This window comes from Ornithorhynchus anatinus, chromosome X5 (genome assembly GCF_004115215.2).
Source record: "Ornithorhynchus anatinus isolate Pmale09 chromosome X5, mOrnAna1.pri.v4, whole genome shotgun sequence".
Classification (NCBI taxonomy): Eukaryota; Metazoa; Chordata; class Mammalia; order Monotremata; family Ornithorhynchidae; genus Ornithorhynchus; species Ornithorhynchus anatinus.
The window spans coordinates 43225682-43250630 of NC_041753.1; the positions used below are offsets into that span (position 1 = coordinate 43225682).

Genomic DNA, 24949 nt, shown 5'->3' on the forward strand with positions numbered 1-24949 from the left:
CCCCCCCCCCCCCCCCCCCCGTGACTCCACCTGGCGGTACCCTGCACGGTGCTTCATTTTCATGATTTTTAAACTTGTTTCACGGCTGAGCTGCCATTCTTTGCCCAGCTGCAAAACTCCTCCCTGTCTCCCAGGACCTCTATAGCCATGCTGAGACAGACTTATTGGGGTTAAGGAAAAGGCCTGGGAGGGCACAATGACGGTTTCCCCTTTCCTGTCTTCCCTTGCCTTTGGTCCCTACAGCTATCTGGGTCCAGGGCGTTGCATGTGGGGAAGGTAGGGTAGGTGACATTGGGGTCCTTCCTGGGCCTCCATTCCCACCCTGGCTTGTCTGACCCACTCTGGGTCAGTCCCTGGTGGCGGGTGGCAGAACTGGGTTTCGATTTAATGCTACTGATGCCTGTTTACTTGTTGTGATGTCTGTCTCCCCCTTCTAGACCACTGTGGGCAGGGATCGTCTTTGTTGCCGAATTGTATTTTCCAGGCGCTTAGTACAGTGCTCCGCACACAGTCGGTGCTCAATAAATACGACAGAATAAATGAACGAATACAATCGACTGACTGACCGATAGTAGTCATGGTAGTAGTAGCCACTGTAGGAGTAGGGCAGGGATTGGGTAAGGATTGTCTCTGTTGCCGAATTGTACATTTCACGCGCTTAGTACAGTGCTCTGCAAATAGTAAGCGCTCAATAAATACTATTGAATGAATGAGTAGAAGCCACAGGAGCAGGGATAGTAGCTGTAGTCATGGTACTTAAGGAAGTCCCCCGGGGGTAGACGATGGGGGTGCCTAAACTCAGTCTGATGGGTTAAGGCCTTCCCGGGCGCCCCTATCTGATCTTCCTTCACCCAGTTAAAGGGATTAATTTACGTTCCCGTAATGAGCCACTTGATTAGATTGGTTGCTGCTGACACGAGTCGCTTTTTTTTTTTTTTTTTAACAAATTGGTTCCCCATTCGCAGCTCAATTGTCCCTGCTGCCCGAGGGGTTTGGAGTCGGGTCCCTCCTGCCAACAGGATCTGAAACCTACAGCCTGGGAGAACGTTGCTGAAAAGTCACAATCAGTCTCCTTCCCCATCTCCGCATCGAGCAAAAAGTCCTCACCATCGGCTTTAGAGCACTCCATTACCCTCTCCTACCTCACCTCCCTGCTCTCCTACTACAGCCCAGCCCACACATTTGGCTCCTCTAATGCCAACCTTCTCCCTGTACCTCCAATGAGAAGCAGCGTGGCTCAATGGAAAGAGCCCGGGCTTGGGAGTCAGAGGTCATGGGTTCGAATTCCGACTCTGCCACTTGTCAGCTGTGTGACTGTTGGCAAGTCACTTTACTTCTCTGTGCCTAAGTTACCTCCGCTGTAAAATGGGGATTAACTGTGAGCCTCACGTGGGACAACCTGATTACCCTGTATCTACCCCAGCGCTTAGAACAGTGTATTATCTCGTACCTGTATCTGTACCTCCATCTCCTCTCGTCTCGCCCACATCCTACATCTGGCCCGGAATGCCCTCCCTCCTCACATCAGACAGATAATTGCTTCCCCTCTCCCCTCCCCAAGCCTTACTGAATAATAATAATAATGGTATGTTAAGCGCTTACTTTGTGCCGAGCACTGTTCTAAGCCCTGGGGTAGATACAAAGTAATCAGGTTGGACACAGTCCCTGTCCCACCTGGGGCTCACAGTCTTTATCCCCATTTTACAGATGAGGTAACTGAGGTGCAGAGAAGTGAAGTGACTAGCCCAAGGTCACACGGCAGGCAAATGGTGGCGTCGGGATTAGAACCCACGTTCTCTGATTCCCAAGCCCGTGCTCTTGCCACTAGCCCATGCCGCTGCAAAGGCACATCTCCTCCAGGAAGGCTTCCCTGATTGAGCCCTCCTCTCCGCTTCCCCGGCTCCGCGGAGGGAGGCCGGGAGAGGGGGGTTGAAGCCGGCCTCACCAGCGCCGGGGGATTTTTAATTTATTTTTAAATACAAAGCATGTCCGCCGATACCCCCCTTCCCCCCCAAGCCGGTCATATCCACAGGCAGGGTAGCCAAGGGATTTATGTTGCATTTTGGGCAACAGAAACGGCCGCTCCCCGGCTCCTTCCCTCCCGCTCCAGGTTTCCCCCCTCGCCCTGCGGTTTCGATCATCCTGGTTTCCTTCCTCCCCAGCGTCATGGAAAGTCCCCGCCTCCCGGTTTCCCAGCCCCTCCTCCTGCTGGCCAGCTCGGAAGACCTCGAAATTCAAACGGAGAGACAGATCGCCCCGAAGATATTTAAAAGCCCCACCTGATATATCATCTTGAAGGATTTCTCCCGAGTGACGTGCCATGGAGAAAAATGTGCGGCCCTGCCGTGGAACCACTCTGCGTCTCCCAAGCGCTTAGTGTAGCGCTCTACACACAGTAAGCACTCAATAAATACGATTGATTGATTGAGTGCAACAACCTGTACTAAAGTGCTTGGGAAAGTAATACAACAGAAGCCAAACCCACGTTCCAACGGGGCAGACGCACAACAAAATATATTTATAGATGTTGGGAATAGTGGAAGATCAAGGATTAGATAGTTGAACAAGTATGCCAGGATGAAATACACAATAAATATAGTAAGTAAATATGCAGCTGTATATAGACGATACCCAAGTGCCGAGGAGGGATATAAATACATAAGTCGCGGGGAGGCTGTTGGGTTGATAAGATTTTAGACGTTGGGAATTAATTGGGCAAACCTTCCTAACTGAATTGCAATTTTTAGAAGGGCTGTGGTATAACCCACTTCCTAAAGGAACTGCAATTTTTAGAAGGACTTTGGTATAGCCCGCCCCCCCGTCTTCCAATCACACCTCCTCCAGGAAGCCTTCTCCGACCGACCTCTCCTCCATATCCACTGCCCCTCTAGACTGTAAGCTCATTATGGGCAGGGAATGTGTCTGCTAATTCCATTACATTGTACTCTCCCAAGAGCTTAGTACAGTGCTCTGCACATAGGAAGTGCTCAATAAATACTATTGATTGATTGAGATTGGATTTGTGATGGAGGGAGTTCCAGACGGAGGGGCAGTTGGAAGCAAGGGTAGGGGCCGGGAGAGTCGAGAGTTGGAACCTGTCCACCACAAGAGACATCTTCGGTCAGAAACCTTCACTACTGATTCATTCATTCAATTGTATTTCTTGAGTGCCGCGTGTAAAGCACTGTACTAAGTGCTTGGGAGAATGCTGATGGCATAAACCCAGAAGGCCTCCCTCTACTTCTGCCTCTTTCACTCCCACACTGCAGGAAGTATTATTTGGACTTTGTAATCAATCGTATTTATCGAGCACTGACTGCATAGAGCACTGTACTAAGCCCCTACGGCAGTACTATAGAGCAATATAACAAACACATTCCCTGCCCACAGCGAGTTGACAGAATCCTGAAAATAGCTGGCTAACATGGGCAGCAAAGGCCATCGTAGTCACAGAGTCTCTCCTGGAGAGCACTTGCTGATCTATGGCACAGTGTGGGCACTCTGCTTGGGGCAGCTTACAAGGGGCTTTCTAAATAAAATTATTTCATCCACTTCACAATATGCTTGATATCCAAACTGCTGCTGTATGGAGAGCTGAAATGGGGAAACTGAAAGGAGGGAAGAGGAAATCTCTCAAATTTTAAAAATACATGATATACTACAGAGTGGCCAAGCCCCTTGATGATGATGACGACAATAGTAGTGGTATATGTTAAGTGCTGCTAGATGCCAAGCACTGGAGTAGACACAGGAAGTCAGATCAGATACGGTCCTTGTCCCACATGGGGCTCACAGTTTAAGTAGGAAGGAAAGCAGGTATTGAATCCCCATTTTACAGTTGAGGGAACTGAGGCACAGAGCGGTTAAGGGCCTTGCTCAAGGTCACACACATAGCAGGTATTGGAGCCAGAATTAGAACCTAGGTTCTCTGGCTGCCAAGCCCATGCTCTTTCAACTAAGCCATGCTGCTCCTCAGTATATTGAGAAAGAACATGGCCAAGGCAAAACTCCACAAACAAAAGAAATAACCTATAGCTTTTCCTTACCAGTTATGGACTTTCCAAAATTTAGTTTTCATTATCAACAATTAACTATGGTGTACTATGTTGACTTCCACAGTAAACCACTCTAAGAAACAAGAGAAAGAAACCCCTGCTCCTCCCAAGGCCTACCTTCCTAAGTGCTTAAATTAGGTGATAATAGGCAACTTTGAATACCTCACTTTTAGGAGGTCTAGGAGATGCACCCTATCTATGCCACAGCCAGGAAAGAAGCTAAGCCAGCTCCCATCTTCACCCTTCAAAGGCAACTCTGAAACTTGGCTGTGGCAGAAAAAACCCTTGATATTGGGAAATATAGTGAGCCAGCCCCTTAGTTTCATGGAAACTGTAGCTTCTCCTTTCCTTCTCTGCAATTCTCTTGCCGGTTTTTAACCAACTCTCTGGATAGTTCGACAAATAGAGCTCACCAAAGGCAGCCTGTAACACAGCAGAGCCCAGCGGAAAATTTCAGGGGTAGGTCTAGGACAGCTGGATCATGGAATCCCAAGGGGATGGAGGTGGGGTGCAGGTAGTGGACTCCCAGTGGGGTTCCAAATGGTTCCAGGTAGGGACCAAATCTTCCAGAGGGCAGCTGTGGCCTGGGCAGCCCCCCAAGCCATACCAGCACTGGCTAATTCATTCAATCATACTTACTGAGCACTTACCGTGTGCGGAGCAGTGTACTAAGCGCTCGGCAGAGTACAATACAACAATAAACGGACACATTCTCTGCCCACAACGAGTTTACAGTCTAGAGGGACAAGGTTACAGTTTAGAGGATCCTTTCAGATTCTGAGCCTAAGCCCATTCTAATTTGCATGGCTGCACAATTTCCTGGGGGAAAGAAAGAAAATACTAACCCTGTCTCCCCATTATGTAGAGGTGAGCCTCTGTAACTCATACGGGGGGCAAGAATTGCTACGCAGCCATTCCTCACTTGAAGACTGGGTCCAGAGCAGGATAGCTTATGCAACCCTGTTGTGATTCTGCCATCAGTGCAAGCAGCTGGGAGCACCCTCTGTGACAACCTTTCAAAGCAGCTCTAAGGACGCTGATGTAAGCCTAGTCTATACCCACCCAAGGACTGACTCTTAGAATGAAACTTAACTTGATCAGAAAATTATGGCGACCGCAAAGGGTGCTGATTTTTCTTTTGTGATTAGGTATGTGTTGACTGGAACTTCAGAAGCTGGAAAGCAGATCATCATCGTCGCCAATGGTATTTACTGAGCACTTACATTGTGCGAGCACCGTACCAAGTGAGTAGTGTGGCCTAGTGGATAGAGCATGGGTCTGGGAGTTGGAAGGTCATGGATTCTAATCCCGACCCTGCCACTTGTCTGCTGTTTACCCTGTATATGTGTATATCTATAATTCTACTCATTTCTGCTGATGCCTGTTTACTGGTATCAGTGTCTGTCTTCTCCCCCTAGACTGTGAGTCCAATGTGGGCAGGGATTGTCTCTCTTTATTTACTGTATTGTACTTTCCAAGCGCTTAGTACAGTGCTCTGCACACAGTAAGTGCTCAATAAATACGATTGAATGAATGAATGAAGCTTGGGCAAATCACTTCACTTCTCTGTGCCTCAGTTACATCATCTGTAAAATGGGGATCGAGACTGTGAGCCCCATGTGGGTCAGGGACTGAGTCCAACCTGATGATCTTGTATCTACCCCAGAGTTTAGTACAGTGCCTTGCACACATTAAGCACTTAACAAATGCCATTACTGTTCCTATTACAATACAGAGTTGGTAGACACGTTCCCTGCCCACAACGAACTTACATTCTAGAGGGCAAGATAGACATTAATATGAATATATTTCTAGTATACAATTTATAGATATGCTGACCATTCATAATTTTTATTTTGGCAAGTTACATTTCAAGTAAAAAGAATCCATGATGTAGTACAGATGTGGACAAACCTCTTAATGATGATGATGATAATAATAATGTTGAAAATAATAAAAATGGTGGTCTTTCCACTAAGTCTTGCTGTCTTCCATAAACAGAAGAGCCCCAAACCAAAAAAATGTAATATGCCCAATACCTGCCGATCAAAAAAATAATCCTTTAATGGTAAGGGAAGGGCAGGCAGGCATTCCTGGGGGAGGAGTAGCAGAGCAGCATGGAGCAGTAGGACTAGCAAGAGAGAGGCAGGGCAGGGAACTGTAGGTGGGGGGCAAATGTCACACCCATCCCAGGCCTGGGACCACATGGGTGGGGAAAGCTTCTCCTCTCAAAGGGTCAGAGCAGGGCACGGTGCCACTTGCCACTGCCGGGGACCCAAAGTAAGAGGATATAAACTCGTTGTGGGCAGGGGGTGTGTCTGTTGGTTCTTGTACTCACCCAAGCACTTCCTATAGTGCTTTGCACGCAGTAAGCACTCAATAAATCCGACTGAATGAATGAAGCACAGGTTATCTAATCTGTCTCCTTGAACCACCCAGCCAGTGAAGAAGGATTGTGTGTGAGGCAGTTTGGTCACCAACCCTGGGAACAGAGGAAATCTGACCATTGTCTCCACAGATACCAATCTGAGACTTTATTCATATCTCATCCTTAACTCCTGACATTTCACTTGGTACCTCTTTACAGCAGACGTTCTTCAAGTTCAGTCTTAAGCCTACGTTTACAATAATCTGTTCCGAGATGAAAGACGTTTAAGTCCAATTCTTTGTTTTCAAACACACGACCCAACAGCCCCTTAGTACCTACTCTGTGGAGTGAGCTGGTGCTGGCTTTTTCAAATGTATTGATTGGTGAAAATATTTATCTTCCACAATCAAATGCTACACTATTTCCTTTTAAATGGTCATGCATGTAATTAATTTCCCTTGTTCAGCAATTCATTAGGTCTCAGAGACTACTTATTTTTGTATTGAACCTGTGTCTATTGATAGCTTTCCACTGGAAGGAGAAAGATACAGTATCAGGATTACAATTCATGTTTTTCCAATCACACCACATAAAACTTCTTGCATTCTGAAAAGCAGTCCATAGTGATATCATCTGCTATCTTTCATAATTGTGATATATTCTTCTACCAGCTTCTTCTTTTCATTTAGTTTCTCCAATACTGCACCTATTAAATATGAGGAAAAAGGAAACTGAAAGAGAAATGGAGAAAGAAAGATGAAGAGCAAAACTATATTTTCTTCAGGTTAAAAATATACACTAAATATCTTTAAACCATTAGACTTCAGTTATTTCTGACAACTGTGCACACATTACAGTTCCTTATCTGATCTCTCTTAAACTGATCTTCCTGGTTACTGTGTGTAATTTTGTTCTTTATCATAAAAATGATAAAAGAGCAGAAGTAAAATGAAAAAAGATAAACGCCTTATTGAACAATTCATGGTTTACTGACCATGTTAATGATGTAATCTGCAATACTAGCAGCTCTGCCATTTATCTTCAATCTGGTGATCAATAACAGGTTACAGTCATCTCCAGGGCACAAAGATCAGTACAAGTAGTACTTTATGTTCATCACTCACAAAAGAGCGAGAGAGAATCATCAATATTATCACCCCGCAAATACGGCCAAATATCTTAAGAGTTATATAGTGAAACTTGAGTGGATAAATGAAGAAAAAATCTCCACTGATTAGGAGGTTAAAAAGAAGTCAGTTTGGAGGAATGTGTGGCATATTGCCGAGTGTATGGATTGCTGAGTAAGATTTTTGCAGGGATTTGTAACTGACACAACTTTTGGCCAAAATGAATCGTCTCATGTTTCTTGCCTTGAGCATGCAGAACCATTACTCTCAGTACAAAGAAATTTGAAGCAATTCCTAGAAATTCAGAATTTTAGTCTGTAAATCGGTTTTCTGGCACTCTGAACCTTCAGGATAATTAAATGGTTTAAAAACCCTATTTTGGGGCCTACCTGTTTTTCCTCTCCTTGCTTAAAAAACAAACCAACACACAAAAAAGCCAACAAACCACCTCTGACGGCAATACATTATGGAAATGGTGCAATATTGCCCCTTTAGCTCATTGCTTTATGGGAAGCCTATCACTGAGGACAACAGAGCTTACCAATATGAATAATACCAGGTAAAACCATCAAAATGAAAAGAGATCTTTCCAAAGAAACGATATGATTAAAAGAATGAACTCCTACTTTTGTCAAGTGATTTCTTCCCAATGTGGGGAAAAGACTAGCTCCCATAACACTGCCAATTTCGAAAACGCAGTGGGAGAAACATTGGATGGTCGGAATGTAGAGGGGATGGAAAGTATACAATCCATCAAGATTTCCTAGAGTACCTTCTTCTAGAAGAACTCAAGAGTTTTTGTCAGAAGCTCATTGATTCTCACATCCTGAAAGGTAGGGAGGCAGGGTAAGAATGATCACTTTCCTCTCTTTTTATGGGGAAACTGAATTCCGGAGAGGTAAAGTAATTAGGCCAATTCACTCAGCAAGTTAGTGGTAAACCTAGGACCAGAACCTGGGTCTCCTGAGACCAGTGGTGGTTCCACTAGACTGCATTGCCTTGAACAATTATGAACTGAACTGCTATACTTCAGCCATACAATTTTCTTCTGGTTTTACCTAATTACTACTTGATTGCTGCATGTTTCAGGCGTATTTTGATATTTAGAATATACCAATTCCTGTAAAATAATCAAATTATTTTGAAGAGATTGAATATAAAGGGAAAATAAAACGTTTGACCTATTGAGGCTCACTCGTCCATTTTGGAATTTAATTTTCTTTACTGTTCCTTTTTTTTTTCCTTTTTACATGAACCCTTCCTTAAATTTCACCATACGGATTGATTAAGTTATAGCAATGACATCTGTTCTGAATCCATTTTTCATTTATATGTACGTTTTTCATTCCATCGCATCTGCTATACATTAAAATGAAATGGGAACTTCAATTGACATGTCATATATAGTTTTGTATTTTTCAAATCAAAGAGCAACAAGAGGGCTCCAAAACTTAAGAAATACTAGTATAACTGAAAAATAGTATATAAAACCGTCCCCCACATGACCCCAAACTTTTGTTTCAAAGTTGATAAACTTGATCCCTACAATATAAATGAATGCATCGGTGACACCGTTTTCTAAGCAAGGAGCTTTGCAGCATTTCCTGTTCCACAGATGATGATGCATTGGCTTCCACAATCCCAATATTCAGAAGTTAATCTTATCAATAATACACGTTCTCTTCACAACTGTTTCGCTCTGGTTTGCCTTCTCTCCCTTTGATCTTGGGTTGCCTCCCATTTCTCTCACCTTCCAGGCATTTCCCTTCTCTAATTCCAAAAGCTAGCAAAGCAAACCCTACCCCAATTACCCAGCACCCTTCCTCACCTCTTCTGGAAATTTAAGAAACTTTAAAGAAGACATTAAAGGTAAACAGAAAAGGTTTTATTAGCAGGACAGTTTGAGCAGGCTTAAGTTTGGTTTGATGATCAGATGTTATGAATCCTGAAAAAAAAAATCAGTCTTTCATTCAATTCGTAGATCCCAGCATTTAGCTCATGCCTTATCAATGATAGGAGGAAAATGGCCTCCAAATTGCTAGATTACAGATTTTTATGTGGGGAAAAAACCCCACTATTTGAGAAAGTTATACTTCAGTGATAACACTAGATTAATATCATTTTCCTCTTGCTTTTTGTTTTTTTCATGGCATTTTGTCAAGTGCTTATACTTTGTGCCAGACAGGTTTCTAAAAGCTGGAGTTGACATAAACTAATCGATTTGGAAGCAGTCCCTGTTCCACATGGGGGCTGACGGTCTTAATCTCCATTTTATAGATGAGGTAACTGAGGCACAGAGAAGTGAAGTGACTTACCCAAGTTTACACAGCAGACAAATGGGGGACCTGGGATTAGAACCCAGGTCTTTCTGACTCCCAACTGGTGCTGAATGTTAGTGAAAGCAAGTTGGCTTTTAAATATTTATAGCTTTTCTCTTCAAAATAGCATTGGTTTGAGCCAATTTAAAAGCAGTTTATATTATGCCAAGCCCATCAATCAGTCTTTAGGAAAATTTAAAGCAACAGATTTCAGGAAAGTGACTTGACTTTGTAGAACTGACTGGCCTGGCCATTAAGCTCAATTAGAATGAATTAAAGTTAAACAAAAAATAACATACATACAAAGAGGGCTGTTTTTATTTGTTGTTTTTTTTCCTTTGGCATAGAATTCTGAGAAAAGTGATGTTGCCAGATAGGTCCCAAATGTTATTTACCGTAAATACAAAAGATTTCTCTGTGGTGCCTGATGAACATCCCCTTTTACCACACACTCTCCCTATGGTCTCACAAACCTCAAAGAAAGATTTCCATGAGGCAAAGGATACCTACTAGGAGTATGGGTAAACTGAGTATGGTTAGGGCTACATTTTTCATCTTCTTTCATATTTCTCAATTTTACAAGCCCCATTTTGATTAGAGAACAATAAGGTTAGAAAACAACTGTAAAATACAGCCCATCCATCCTCCTCCTTTCTGGTAGAATTGCTCCTAAACTACTTTAGGCTTCTAGAGGAAATTCTTTATGTTTAGGGTGACTCATATGAGTTTGATGTACTGCTTATGTGTAATTGAAGAGGAGTGCTCCAACTTTTAAAAGTGAATGCACAAATACATGTTGTAGGCATTACAAAAACAAGATACTATTGAGCACACTGGTGAAAGGGATGGTAGGAATGAAGTTAAACAACATGAAGAATAATGTAACATCAGCAGGGAGTTGATGAGTTACTATCAGCTTTGATGAAAACTCTGGATTTCCTTTTAAATTGGTTTCCCAAAAGTGAGCTACATTTCTGGGCCAAATTGATCTGAGCCCCCCGGATTCTGGAGGCCTAGGACCTCCTAGACACTTCCTGGAAATGTAGGAGCATTTGCCAAAGAAAGCAGCCCTCTCAGGAAAATCCTAGACGAGCTTGGTACTGATACAAACTCAAGGAATTTGTGTGGACCCAGGATAGCCTCTGGACTGTACTGAACTGCTGTTTGGCGTGCAATACTCAGTAAACACTGATGAACTCCCAGTAAACCTTTGATCCAACAACCCTCTGAGAATAACTACAGGAATGAATAGTTCTTTTGTACCATTTCTAAACTCGACACTCTGAAATCCCACTCCAATCAATGGTATTTATTGAGCACTTACTGTGCTCAAGAAGAGCATGAGTGAGTACAATACAATAGAGTTGGTAGACATGATCGCTGCCCTCGAGGAGTTTACAGTCAACTTCCCCAACCTGCCAGGCATAGTCCTGGGACTCAGAAAGACCTGGGTTCTAATCCCGGGTCTGTCACTTGTCTGGTGTGTGACCTTGGGCAAGTCACTTCTCTTCTCTGGCCCTCAGTTACCTCATCTGTAAAATGGAGATTAAGACTGGGAGCCCCATGTGGGACATGGCCTGTATCCAACCTGATTATCTATTCCAGCGTTTAGAACAGTGCTGGGCATATAGTAAGCGCTTAACAAATCCCATAAAAAAATTACAGGTAGGAGGAAGCAGCACAGTGTAAAGAGATGGACTTAAGTGCTACAGGGCGAAGAAGGGTAAGTACCAAGTGCTTAGGTGACAGGGAAGTGCTGAACTGGTAGTAAGCAGGAAATAGGGTGGGGGATGAGAGATTAATCAGGGAAGGCCTACTTTCAGGGATGGTTTTCAAGAAGCTTTGAAGATGGAGAGAGTAGTAGTGGTCTGCCAGATGTAAATTGGGAGGGAGTTCCAGGCAGTATGCTGAATCTGTTGTACTGTACTCTCCCAAGCACTTACTATAGTGACCTGCACATGGGAAGCACTCAATAAATGCTGCTGATATGCAAGCTGGGGTGTATGGGAGAAAAGAGAAGGTACTTAGTGGGCAAACGGTTGATGGGGGGGGCTTTCTAGCCAATGGTCAGGACTTTCTGCTTGATGCAAAGAAGAATGGCTAACCACTGAAGATGTTTTAGGAGCGGGGATATGTGAGCAGAATGAGATACTTTGCTAATGGGTAAAATGTGTGGTCATGTGATCAAAAATGTCTGCTAGCTCTGCCCTCTATGCCCTTTCCTGCTGTCTTCAGGCCTAACCTGCTTTTCCTCCCAAATCTAGACCTGGATTGATGTCATTCCTGAAGTCCTAGGGCTAAAACTAGACCTATTTGAGGCCATACCCAGAGGCAGTCCTCAGGTGAGAGTTAAGACATTACAAAAATTAGTGAATTATCAATAAATATTTGTTTATTGTGTACAAAGTACTAAACTAATAATGGTAAAAATAATGGAATCTGGTGCTTAAAATGTGCCAAACATGGTGCCAAGTAATGGAGTTGGTGTAATATAATCAGTTTGGATGCAGTCCCTGTCCCACATGGGGTTCACACTCTAAGGAGGAAGGTACTGAATCTCCCTTTTGCAGATGAGGCAACTGAGGCACAGAGAAGTGAGCTGATTTGCCCAAAGTCACACAGCAGGCAAAAGGCAAGCCAGGATTAGGACCCATGTCCTCTGATTCCCAAGAACTTGTTCTTTCCATTAGGCCTCGGTGCTTGTACAAATCACGGGTACCTAAGTCCCTGAGATAAATGGGGGAGTTGGAGGAAGGTGGCAGATAAAATGGTGTGGTCCCTGCTCTATATTAAGGAATTGCAAAGATAGAAATCATTTAATCAATGTTATTTATTGAGCTCTTACTGGGTGCAGAGCACTGTACTTACTAAGTGCTAGGGAAAGTACAGTACATTTTACTAGTTGTACCTATGGGTGATCCCTGGCCACAAGGAGTTTACAATCTATAGCCTAACAGCTATAGAAAACTATTAGGAGCATAACCTGAAAAAGGAAAAAGTGGACTTTTCAGAAAGGTGACTTACAATTGTACTTTTAAACAAGTGAAATTATTTTGGGAATTTCTTGGATTCTTAAAGGAGAACACATCCTTTCATTCCCTAGGCTATAGTTCCAGATTACCATCTGAAGGATTAAAACTGAATATGAACTCAGGTTTGGTATGTCAAAATGAAAAATATCAATTTCACAGAAAAAATAATTATTGCTGCAAATTTCTCACCACATACCAAATGAAATGAATGAAATACACAAGCATTAAATAAGTCTTTAACCACTCAACCCCTGTCATTACTGTAAAACTCAGAAATTTCATTCAACCAAACAGATTTTCTCGATGTGTGTACACACACACACACACACACACACACACACACACACACAATCAGTCATAGATAGGATATATTACTTTGCCAGAAAGCCTGGAGAAAAATATTTAAGTTCATATAATTATCAAGCAATTAAAATGTGTGGAATGCTTATTTTTTGATCCCATCATGTGATTGTTCAATACTCTGTGGGGGAACATAGAATATATTTCAGCACTGACCTCTCCCACTGAGGAATATCTTTCTATTTTATGATGAATAGATTATCAGTTTCAACATTTCTAAACAGTGAGTCAGTCAAAGATACCTTAGACAGAGTTTCAGTTACTTGGGAAGACTACTCAAATAGACCAATATTGCAGTCTAAAGAGAACAACATTCTGAGCAGTTCAGTCCCCAAAACACCTTTTGCACAGGACTTTGCTTTTACGGGACCTGGGCAAGAAAGGTTTTGAGGTCACATTTGAAAATAAATATGGTATTTTCTTAAGTGCTTATTATGTGTCAAGTATGGGGTAGGTGCAAGATAATATGGTTAGACAAGTCCCTGTCCTACATAGGACTTACGGTCTAAGTAGGACAAAGAACAAGCATGTAATCCCTGTTTTACAGATGAGGAAACTGAGGCCCAGATACTTTTTTACCATTTCTCTTTACAGCTGAAAAAATGGAGGGAAATCAATGAGGCTCAGTGCCTTGAAAAGAATTAGACAGCAAGCGAACACTCACAGCTTCGTAAACACTTCCATACATTTGTTCCTTCTATCTGTAATCTGTCTGTATCCCCTTGCTAAACTGTAAGCTCCTTGAGGGCAGGGCTCATGAATACTAATTCTATTTTACTCTCCCAAGCACTTACTATAGAGTTCTGCTCCCTATAGGTGCTCAATTAATGCTATTTATTGAGTGACCGAAAAGCAAATAGGTATTAGAGTACACATCCTCTGCGTATCCTTTCTGAAAGGACTTTTCTGATAATCTTGCTGGGTTGTAATCTAAAATACCCAGCAATTCACCATGATTTTTTAATGGTATTTTTTACATGCTTACTATGTGCCAGGCACTGTACTAACCATTGTCAATTTGCTGACTGGCAAATTAACAATCACTGGCTAACTGAGGCAAAGAGAATTAAGGGGTTTGGTTCTCACACCCAAAGGAAACCATCCAGGGACATTCTAATGAAACTAATCTTCATACGCAACTTAAAGAAAAAAAAGGGTAAAACAGAAGAGTGCTATTCTTCGTAGACTTCCCCCTTGAGTGTAATTATAAAGTGACATTCAAGATCAACCACCAAAGTCCCTCTTTCTTCTCCTAAAAAATTCCTAACACATCAGTAAAACCTCCTATGTCAGTAATAAAAATACAAATCTTTGACTTTTAAAATGTTTTCTTATTGTCACGGAGGAATAAAATTAGCTTGAAAAATGATCTATAGGGATATGATGCAGTTCATTATGTATAACAGCAACAGCAGCAGTTTCCCAGTGTTCATAAAGGCTGCTCCATTAAATTTACCTCCAGTCAATAATTAGGAGTCCACAAATAAACCTAGGCAATTAAATCAATACTGTTGGGCAATTATGTTCCAGAGTCCAGTCTCAGTGGCACAAAAAGACACTATATCAAACTGCAGTATTAAGTGGTCCAATGCAATTTTCAACAGGACATTTTCTTAGGCTAACTGGACAGTGAGTAGCATACAGTGTCAAGTTTGCCCATCGACAGAATGGCAAACAGTAAAGACATTGCTAATATCACTACATCAAAAAAAATTCCAATTTTGCCCTTAAATTGAATGGTTCACTCAATAAGTGATGCTTTTGGAAAATCCCAAATCAAAAAGAAAATATAGGTTTATTCATCAACATCAAAACTGAGCACTTTAAAATACATTATCCAATTTGATTTATGTTCTCCATGCAAGAAAATCAAAACCTAGAATTAGATTTTCTGATTAGTCACTTCTAAGAGGGTGCATTATAAAAGACGGAACTTCTGTGTTTTTGCTCTGAAACTGAAATGACAGATTGCTAATTACATTGGTTATTCTTTACCTTAGTGATACCGGTTGATTAACATTCCTTCAACTCGAATAAGATACTAAACATTATACTCTAGGTATTATTTACTCCTTCCTCCTTAGACTGTGAGCTCCATGAGGGAGAGAGACTGTGTTCAACCTGATTATCTTGTATCTACCCCAGTTCTTAGTTCAGTGCTTGGCACTTAGTATGCACTTAAGAAATACATGATCATTTATAATAATAATAATAATGATGATGGTATTTGTTAAGCCCTTCCTATGTGCCAAGCACTGTTCTAAGCTCTGGGTAGATACAAGGTTATCAGGTTGTCCCACGTGGGGCTCACAGTCTTAATCCCCATTTTCCAGGTGAGGTAACTGAGACACAGAGAAGTTAAGTAACTTGCTCAGGGTCACACAGCAGACAAGTGGCGGAGGTGGGATTAGAACCCACATCCTCTGACTCCCAAGCCCGTGCTCTTTCCACTAAGCTATGCTGCTTCTCATTATGCCAATATGGGGCCAAAATAATTTTATGACTATGAATCCAAAGAATGGGTTACATATTCCAATTAATCAGTGGTATTTATTGAGCACCTACTGTATGCAGAGCACTGTCCTAAGCACTTAGAAGAGTACAATACAATAGAGCAGGTAGACACGATCCCTGCTGACAAGGAGTTTACAGTCTACTGGGCGAAACAGACATTAAAATAAATTAAAGGGGAAATTGCAGAATAAAAGAGGGGAAATGGCAGAGTAAAAGATATGTACAGATGTGCTGTAAGGCTGGAAGTGGGGTGAATATCAAGTGCTTAAGGAATACAAACCCAAGTGCATAGTTGACCCAGAAGGGAGGGCAAATAGAGCAAGTTTGGGGTTAATTAGGGAAGGCCTCTTGGAGGAAATGCAATTTTAGTAGGGTTTTGAAGATGGGGAGAGTGATGGTCTGTCAGATAGGAAGGGGGTTCCGGGGCCCGAGGAAGGACGTGGGCAAGAGGTTGGCGGCAGGATAGATGAGATCGGGGCACAGAGAGTAGATTGGTGTTAGGGGGCCAAGTGTGCAGGTTGGGTTGTAGTAGGAGATCAGTGAGGAGATAAGAGGGGGTGAGAGGACTGTAAGGAGATTCTGACTAAATATCATTGTGATGGAAATATTTCAAATGTATTTATAATCTTATTTTGGAAATATAAATAGCCTCTTACATGTTTTAGCTCACTCTTTACCTTCTTTCCATTTAGCTGTGAAAAAAAGAATCAAAATAACTGAAAGAATTAACAGCAACAAGAAAGTTTTAGAATATATTACTTCCTGTCAGTAATGTCAAAACAAAAGCTGAGTAGGACTAGAAAAGCAGGACTCTCACCTGCCAATAAACTGCCCTTGATCACTTACAAGAGGGGCGCATCCCAGCAGACTATATGTGTATTAAAAAAAATTACTTGAAAGGGAAGAAAAAGTATCACACAGGTCACAGCAGCAGTCTCAATAGACCCCTCTGGGACTTCAACTGGTCTCAGCCTTGTCATCCTCTATGCAGCTTTCCACTCTGCCCAGAAAATGTCGATAGGAAAATGTTTGAGGGGCCTCTGGTGGAAATTTTTTCATTCTTTCTGCATTGACAGGATGCCAAATCAATATTTACTTCCCACTAACAAGCTGCTCGAGGTCTCAGTAGAAAATATTGTAGAGAATGCGGGAAGACACAGTAATAAACAGCTGTCTGGCTGTGAGGAAAACATGAATTGACTGGAAACAGGGCCATAGTAAAAGGTCACTGAAACCCATGAACTCCTCAGGTGTCCATATCAACAACTAACTTTAAAGACACATAATAAAGAAACTCTTTTCCTAAGAGGTCTGGGAGAATGGATCCTTTTAGTTTAGCAAGCACACAGCCTGACTCAATAATTTAATTAATACATTTGCCAAGATCTGTGTTGGTTTTCCCTAGGTATTTGTTTCATTTGTTAAGTTAGCAAGTACAAATATGGTGTTAACTTATTTTTCCGAACACTGATTTCTTCAACAGTTCTTTGCTGAAGAGATGTGGATAATATGAACAGGTTTAGAAAAAGACAAAGGTGGCAAAATGGAAGGTTTAGAATTAAAACACATTTTAAATGTTTGAAGTGGAATAAAGAAATACCTTTCCTTCCAGAAGCTTTTGAATGTAATGAAGCCATGCCCTGTCATTTTCAGAGGCCATCTTTGCCTTTTCAATTTCCTAAACAAAGAATAAGGAGAAACGTGGGACTAGAATATGGAAATCACATACACGCAGACATTCTTGACCATATCATTAGGCATTTTAAAAAAAAACCCTTTCAGTGGAGAAGGGGAACTGGCCTGAAAACATCAGTTGCATCTGGGGAGGGGCTGGATGCCTACTGTTCTATCCGTGTCTAAGCAGTGCCTCTCGCATCTTGAATTTGAGCCTTCATTTGGATACTTTTGATTGGAAGATACTGATGAAGTATATATGTTAGACAATAGTGAACACATTAGCCCCCAATCAAGTTCTTATGTCTGTGTTTACATGGTGGATTCCTTTTTTTTCCCAGAATTATCCTTGTCTATATATTATTAATTTATCCACTTGGTTTTCTATCTATTCTTATACTTTTAACTATTTTATATTTCTCAATTTATGTTTTTTGTCTCTCCCATTAGATTTTAAACTCCTGGAAGATTTTTTTTCCATCTTTTTGTTCCCAAACATCAAATACACAGTAGGCTTGCACACAGTAACACTCAATCAAATGCCTGCAATGACAATTTTGATTCTAAAGAGTCATTTATTATTATTGACAATCATAATAATGGAAATACTAATAATGACGGTAGTTAGTAAGCATTTACTATGTGCCAAGCACTGTGCTAAGTACTGGTGAGAATATAAGATAATCAGATCGGACACAATCCATCCCGCAAGGGCTCACAGCCCAAGCAGGAGGGAGAACAGGTATTTTATCCTTATTTTACAGATGAAGTAACTGAGGATCAGAGATATTAAAGGACTTGCCTAAGGTCACACAGCAGGCCTAAGCGTGGAACCAAGACTAGAATTCAGGTCTCCTAACATCTAGCCTTGCTCTTTCCCCTAGGTCATGCTGCCTACCAAGGATTTGTCTATGACGCATCCCCCAGTCAATTCCTTCATTATTCCAACCACATGATCCTTGCAGGCATCTCAGGACTCATGTCTCATTTTCTCATTTATTCACCCTTTCATGTGCTCTTAAATATTTCTTTTTTGTCATCACAGTGCGATTGTCTTCCCCCATTGGGTTGCAATGCTCTTCCTATAGGAAGCACTAAACTTGAAGATTTTATAATTCGGAGTTATAACAGATGCCTCCTCTGTTCCAGCTATCTCAGGCAGCAGTGATAGCCAGGAATTTCCCCTGACTTTGTTGTAGAGGTCATGTTCTTTATTAAAAGATATGCCTTGCCAGTTATCTGCCTATTTTGTTAACTCCCAAATATCTTCTATGGGATGTTGTTCTTGAGGATGTTCTTGAAAACTGTTCAGAATCTTCAAAAAGAGAAGGTTCAGGAAATAAGAAATACCACCAATGGGAGTTCAGTTCCCACTAAATGGGCTTCTTCTCTTCCAAATGGTAAAGAGAAGCCTAGTAGAAAGAGGACAGACCCAGAGGTCAGAAGACCTGGGTTCTAATCCTGGCTCTACTCATTGTCTGCTGTGTGACCTTGAACAAGTCACTTACCTTCTCTGTGTCTCAGTTACCTCATCTGTAAAATTGGGATTAAGACTGTGAGCCCCATGTGGGACATGGACTTTGTCCAATTTGATTAGTTTTTATCTATTCCAGTGCTTAGTACAGTGGCTGGCACATATTGGGTGCTTAACAAATACTATTAAAAAAAACAAAACTACAAGACTGAAATTTTCAGTCTGAATCCCTTGGACCCTGGGTGAATCTTGAGACTCTGGAATAGGTTTGGTCCAGTCTATAGCTTATTCATGGGGCCCACTCCAAGCTTGGGCACAGTCTGATCCAGAACACTTCCCCTACACTCCTCTCAAGCACTTAGTACAGTGCTTTGCACACAGTAAGCGCTCAATAAATACAACTGAATGAACGAATGAATGAGCCCTAGCTAACAAATTTAGCTAGGGCTCAGACTAAGTTTGATTCAATGTGCACTTTCTGAAGGATTATTATGTAGGAGGAATTACTCTGAGACTAGACCAGGCCAGACCTACATCCCAGAGACAGCACAAAAAATCCCATAGGCAAAAAGATACAGAGCAGGAGTCTTATCATTTACCTGTGAATTGCATTGTGATAAGCTTATCGACACCCAACTATCCCACTGTCTCCATGGAATATAAGGTTCGGGCACATTGGATCTTTCTTAAAGCTTTGTTATTTCATGGAGTTTAGTGGAGGGTTCTTCTTGGGACGAAGTTGTTTATAGTAACATAACAATCAAGATCTGGTGTTCTTCATGAACTCTTATCACAGATAAATTCCATTATAGTACCATTGAGAATCTTTGGGTTAGGAGTTCAAGAGATCACCATGTGAGGGTCCAAGCTAGGCTAGAACCATAGAAGTTGCTAGAACAGGGAAATTGTCCATTCCTCCGAACTCTTACCAAAGGGAAAGGATTTTTGCTTAGGATGTAAATGACCCACCAGTTGACGCCAGTAGGAGCATGGTGAACTTCAGGTAAGAAGCTGGACAAGGAGGAGGGGACTAGCAAAGCAAAAAATTCCACAGTCCTCTTAGAGGCACTCCATCTTAGGCATTTGAAGGGAAAGCATGTGGGGAGAGGCTTCCATTCCGGTGTTCACTGGGAGCATCATCATCATCAATGGTATTTATTGAGCACTTACTAGGTGCAGAGCACTGCGCTATGCTCTTGGGACAGTACAATACTTGACAGATACATTCCCTGGTCACAAGGCGCTTATGGTCTGGAGGGTGGAAATGTGTCAAGTTGCTGTTCACCAGAAAGGCAGAGGATCCAGCAGGGTGAACTCTGAGGGAAGATCCTGAGGGTACTGCGCCCCAGAAAGAGTTATTAAGAGACGTACAGTAGCACAGCAGGTTCAGGGGTCAGAAAAGTCAAGGGTTAAGATAGGAACAACTGTAAGATTAATGATGGGGGTTATTCCTGACTCTTGCTGTTGTGATCCTTAACTAAGTACTGGTTACCTAGAAGTAGTATTTTTTGAGGGTCCACTCAGTGCCTTTCCTTATACTACGTATTTGGGAAGTACAGAATAATGAAGTGAAATGTCCCCTGCCAAAAAGAGTTTACGGTCTATCGGGAGAGAAAAACATTAAAATATTTACCACTAAACTGGTCGAAATGAATAATTGAGTATGTATATATATCTATCTATATCTATCTATATATATCTATATATATCTATACATATATAATCCTTGAATGTTGAGTGGGGTAAATTGATAAGTATTAGAGTTGAATAAAAGGATGACAGGGCTCGGGGTGCTGGGTCATTATTTGGGGAAAGCTTGTTGGAAAAGGTTATATTTTAGGAGGGATAGAAACGCATGGAAAGCTATGGTCTGTCTGATGTGGGGAGGGAGGAATTAGGTTCCAAGCCAAGAGAACAGCATTAGCAAGAGGACAAAGGTGGAAGAATGGGGGGGAGGTATAAGAAGAAGATTGCTTGGGAGCAACCAACACAGCATGTTGGGAAATAGCGGGTAAAGAGGGCAGACATAGGTAAGACGGAGCCAGATGTTGGTGAGTTGAAGTCGACTGTGAGGTGTATTTGTGTGGTGCAGAGAGACACAGGAAGTCACTTGAGGGTCTTGATGAGAAGAGAGTCACTTGAGGGTCTTGAGGAGAGGAGAGATGTGGGCTGAGTGATGCTTCAAGAAGACGATCCAGGCAGCAGATAGGAGTGGAGAGAGGGTAGGGGCTAGAAGCTGGGAGACCAGTGAAGAGGCTACTGCAAAAATTTAGCTGGGGTAAGACCAGAGCTTAGCACACCTGCTTATAACCAAAGGCATGCTTGTATAATCTGTGTGCTTCAGTCCCATTTATGTTTCGAGTTCTATCACTGAGAAGGGAATGGGCATTTGGCATACCTTCAAACCTCAAGCTGACAGCCCATGGGGTGCAGTCAATCAATGGCATTTATTGAGTGCTTACTCGGTACAAAGCACTGAGATAAAATCGATCAATGGTATTTATTGAGTGTTTACTGTGTACAGAGCACTGACCTAAGCACTTAGGTTGGGGCTATTACAATAGCCTTAAAGAAACAATCCCTAACTTCAAGAAGTTTACAAATCTACTGGGGACTATAGACACTAAAATAAATTACAGGTAGGAGAAGACAGAAGAGTATGAGTTCATGGCAACTGCACCAGCAACAGCTGAAGCAGCATTCTTCCCTAGCATAACTCTCCCCCTGCTTCTTGCTGTTTAGTCAGCTACCCTAAGCAGATGAGGTAACCTGGGTGGGGTGGGAGGAGGCTTCTCTGTTTTTCTGCATATATGTCAGAGTTTGTGTCTTTCACGCTGCCTACCTTCTTGTCTGTCAGTCCATTAAGTCAAGTGATTAGTACAGTGCTTTGCACATGGTAAAGCGCTCAGTAAATACAATTGAAATACGATTGAATACTTTTCTAAGCTTGGAACATTGACCTCCCTCTTGGAAGACCTGGCCCTGTATGCCCTATCTTTGAGCTCCAAAAGATCTGTCATTCTTCAATAGCCATGATCATTTTTCTTCTTTACAGTTGAAATTAATAAGAATAATCAAATACTTAAAACTACTTATAAGCTTTAAAGGAATCAATGCAAGAATTGGACTTGAAGAAGATCTTTATAATCCTTACCTCTTCATCTTCTGTGTCTAGTATTTCCTCTAGATCAGTCTTAGAAATGTTAAGGATAGAAGCTGCCAAGGACTGGGCTCTGTGTACTGACCCTTTGGAAAGTTTCCTGTTATAGTGCATTTTTTTAGTTTGTCTGATTCTTCTCCTCATTTCTTGGATATTACTTTGTAACGCTTGGGCTAATGCCTAAAACATAGAAGTAAGCATTTAGTTTTTTAAAAAGCTATATAAGCTCCAAAAATCTAAGACAACAAAAAAGCAGTCATGACAGCAAACTCTGTATCACACAGCAGGTATTTTGTCTTGGTAAATATTTGAAAATCTCATTACACAAGACATGAGATTCATTTTATTATATACAGTTAATGCCAAGAATTGAAAAAAAATGCAGACAATGGAGTGAAGAGTAACAAACTCAGAACACTAATAGTGCATTTCCCAGATTTACCACATTTTTAAGAAGTGATACAGTTTGAATGATGTTCAACTTGTACTTCTGAGAGCACAATAACATCTTTTTATCCAAGAGGCAAATCTGCTTATCCCTATATCTGTCCACAGTGCACCACAGTGCATTACCTCTAAATTCGTTTTAACTTATTCCTTTCTTTATTAGTTCATTTCTTGTGGTCTGGATTAGGGGTGGCCAAGCCTCATGAACTAAAGAGTCACAATCCAAAAACATGATATGGCTGAAAGCCACAGATTAAAAAAAAAAATCCTTTAACCGGAAGAGTGAACATGCGGTATGGCAGGCATGGGGAGAGAGCAGTTGAGAAGTGGCAGTGAGGAAGCAACAGAAGGAGATGGAGGTGGGACAAGAGATGCTGTTATGACCGACAGGGATGCAAGTAATAGTAAAAATAATAGCATTTATCAAGTGCCAGCTGTGGGCTACGCACTGTACTTAGGGCTGGGGAAACAAATAAGTGGACGAGAACTGGACATAAACCCTGGTCCCCAAGGGACTCATAATAAAAAAAATAGGAGAGGGTGGATTAGCATCGGGCACCTAAAGAAAGATGAAAAAAAAGCTACCACCAGTGTAAAAGACAAGAACGATGATGAACTCAAAAGCAGTAGGTATGGTGGTTAGAGGAGCGGAGTTTGGGGCATCTGACTCCTCTGAAATGTATCGGTAGCCAAATAAATAGCTTAGTATTTAGAGTCTTTATATTCAAATGGAAGGTCAAGAACTACTTGTGGTATCTGGTGGAGTTGGAGCAATTTCCAGTGGCTGTACCTGGGTAATGTGACCCATAAACAATTGCCACTTCTGCAATATTTTTCACTGCCATTCCCATGTGATTAGATAAAATCAAACCCTAGAAATACATACATATATATATATATTTATATATATAGAGAGAGAGATTACAAAGCGGTAATCCAAATGGTTTACCTATACAAGTAATTTTGCCATGTTGTACTGATAGGACTGCAAGCCCTTTGAAAGCTACCAGATGATGGAAAGTCTGATCTTTAAACATTTCTAGGAATCAAAATTCTAGCCACTAAGATGCCTACATTATATTCTTGTGTTACTTTGTGCATCACTAACCATATGCTATCCCTAAACAGTGAAAGTTTAGCCATTCACTTCATTCATTAAAATCCACAGAGCCCATTATAATGTTTACAGTCTAATAGATATTCACTGTCACTATTCGGGCCTCTGATTCAATTTGCTTAAATCCCAGCTGCAAAGTAATCCTGATGGAGATTAACTTAATTTATCACCAATTTCTTCGCAGAACCATCAATTGTCAGAGTTTTTCAATAAGAGCCACGGGTCCCTTTTCTCCCCTAAAGCAAAATATCTAATAAATGTAAATATCAGTGTTTCCACAATTATTTGGCTAAATTTTTTTTATAGGCCTAAGAATTCTTTCATGGGGTGAACTATCCTTTTGCATATTACCTTTCCTTTATGAAATTTTACCAAGTCTGGGTACTCAGATAACTATCAGTGGAAATGCATTTCCCTCTCCACATCACTGTTTTTCATCAATCTCTTATTCCCAATTATTAAAGATTTCAAAACTGACACATTCATCATTAGATGTGTGATTTCCTATGAAAATTATAATAATTTAGCAGTCTTTAATAGAACAAATGCTCTTATCCCAAATATAACATTTAGATACTTAACTCTTGCACAATACCTGTTACTGTTTATAAATATCAATACTAAAATTAAGATGCATAGTTGAGAACACTCAGTATCAACTTGTTAAAAATCCTGGGTAGAGCACTTAGATGAGTTGCTTGGGAAGCATACAAAAGAAGGAAAAGATTCCATTTCTGATGAAAGGAAGGCATACAATCTAATGACTAGGAACACATTCCAATCTCTTCACCTTCATTTTTCTCTTGCCACCTCAAATGGACACATAGCATGTATATGTAGTCATATGTACATGTTATTGGGTAGGTCTTTCTAGTTGATGAATGTGTGTAATAAATAGAGAATGTGTACACCACATGAGGATCGCTCCTTGTTGAGCAGTTCTGGTTGACAATTCTTCCAGGTTTGACAGGGCATCTTTAGGATGACTATTTGTCCACTGCTGACATATTGGCAGGCAGAAACCTCAGGAGAGGATTGCTCTCCTTAAAGCAACAGTAGCGTTGTCCTTCTATTCAAAAACGATACTGCTGATGGTGAGATTGGAGCAAAGGCTTCAAGAAGACCGAGACAAAAGTAGGCAAAGTAGAACACAGACAAAGGCTGCACTCTGAACAAACCCACTAACAACAACAACAACATAAAAACCACCAGGGGTCTAGCCTCGTTTGGAAACAATGTGGGGAAGAATCTTGACCCCACAATGGTCTATACAGCCATTTTCCCCTGAATAGCTAGGACCTCA

General features: G+C 41.4%; 1 protein-coding gene across 1 annotated transcript in view; it reads right to left on the bottom strand.

Moving 5' to 3' along the window:
- Positions 1–6566: 6566 nt before the first annotated feature.
- The window catches only part of CNTLN (centlein), a 215630-nt gene continuing 197247 nt past the window's right edge, over positions 6567–24949 (bottom strand). Inside the window, exons 25-27 of the mRNA XM_039910751.1 lie at positions 22077–22262; positions 17375–17452; positions 6567–7154 (exon numbers count right to left, since the gene is read on the bottom strand). Of these exons, the coding sequence (XP_039766685.1) occupies positions 7053–7154; positions 17375–17452; positions 22077–22262 (366 nt within the window). The 3' untranslated portion in view covers positions 6567–7052. The remainder of the gene's footprint in view (positions 7155–17374; positions 17453–22076; positions 22263–24949) is intronic.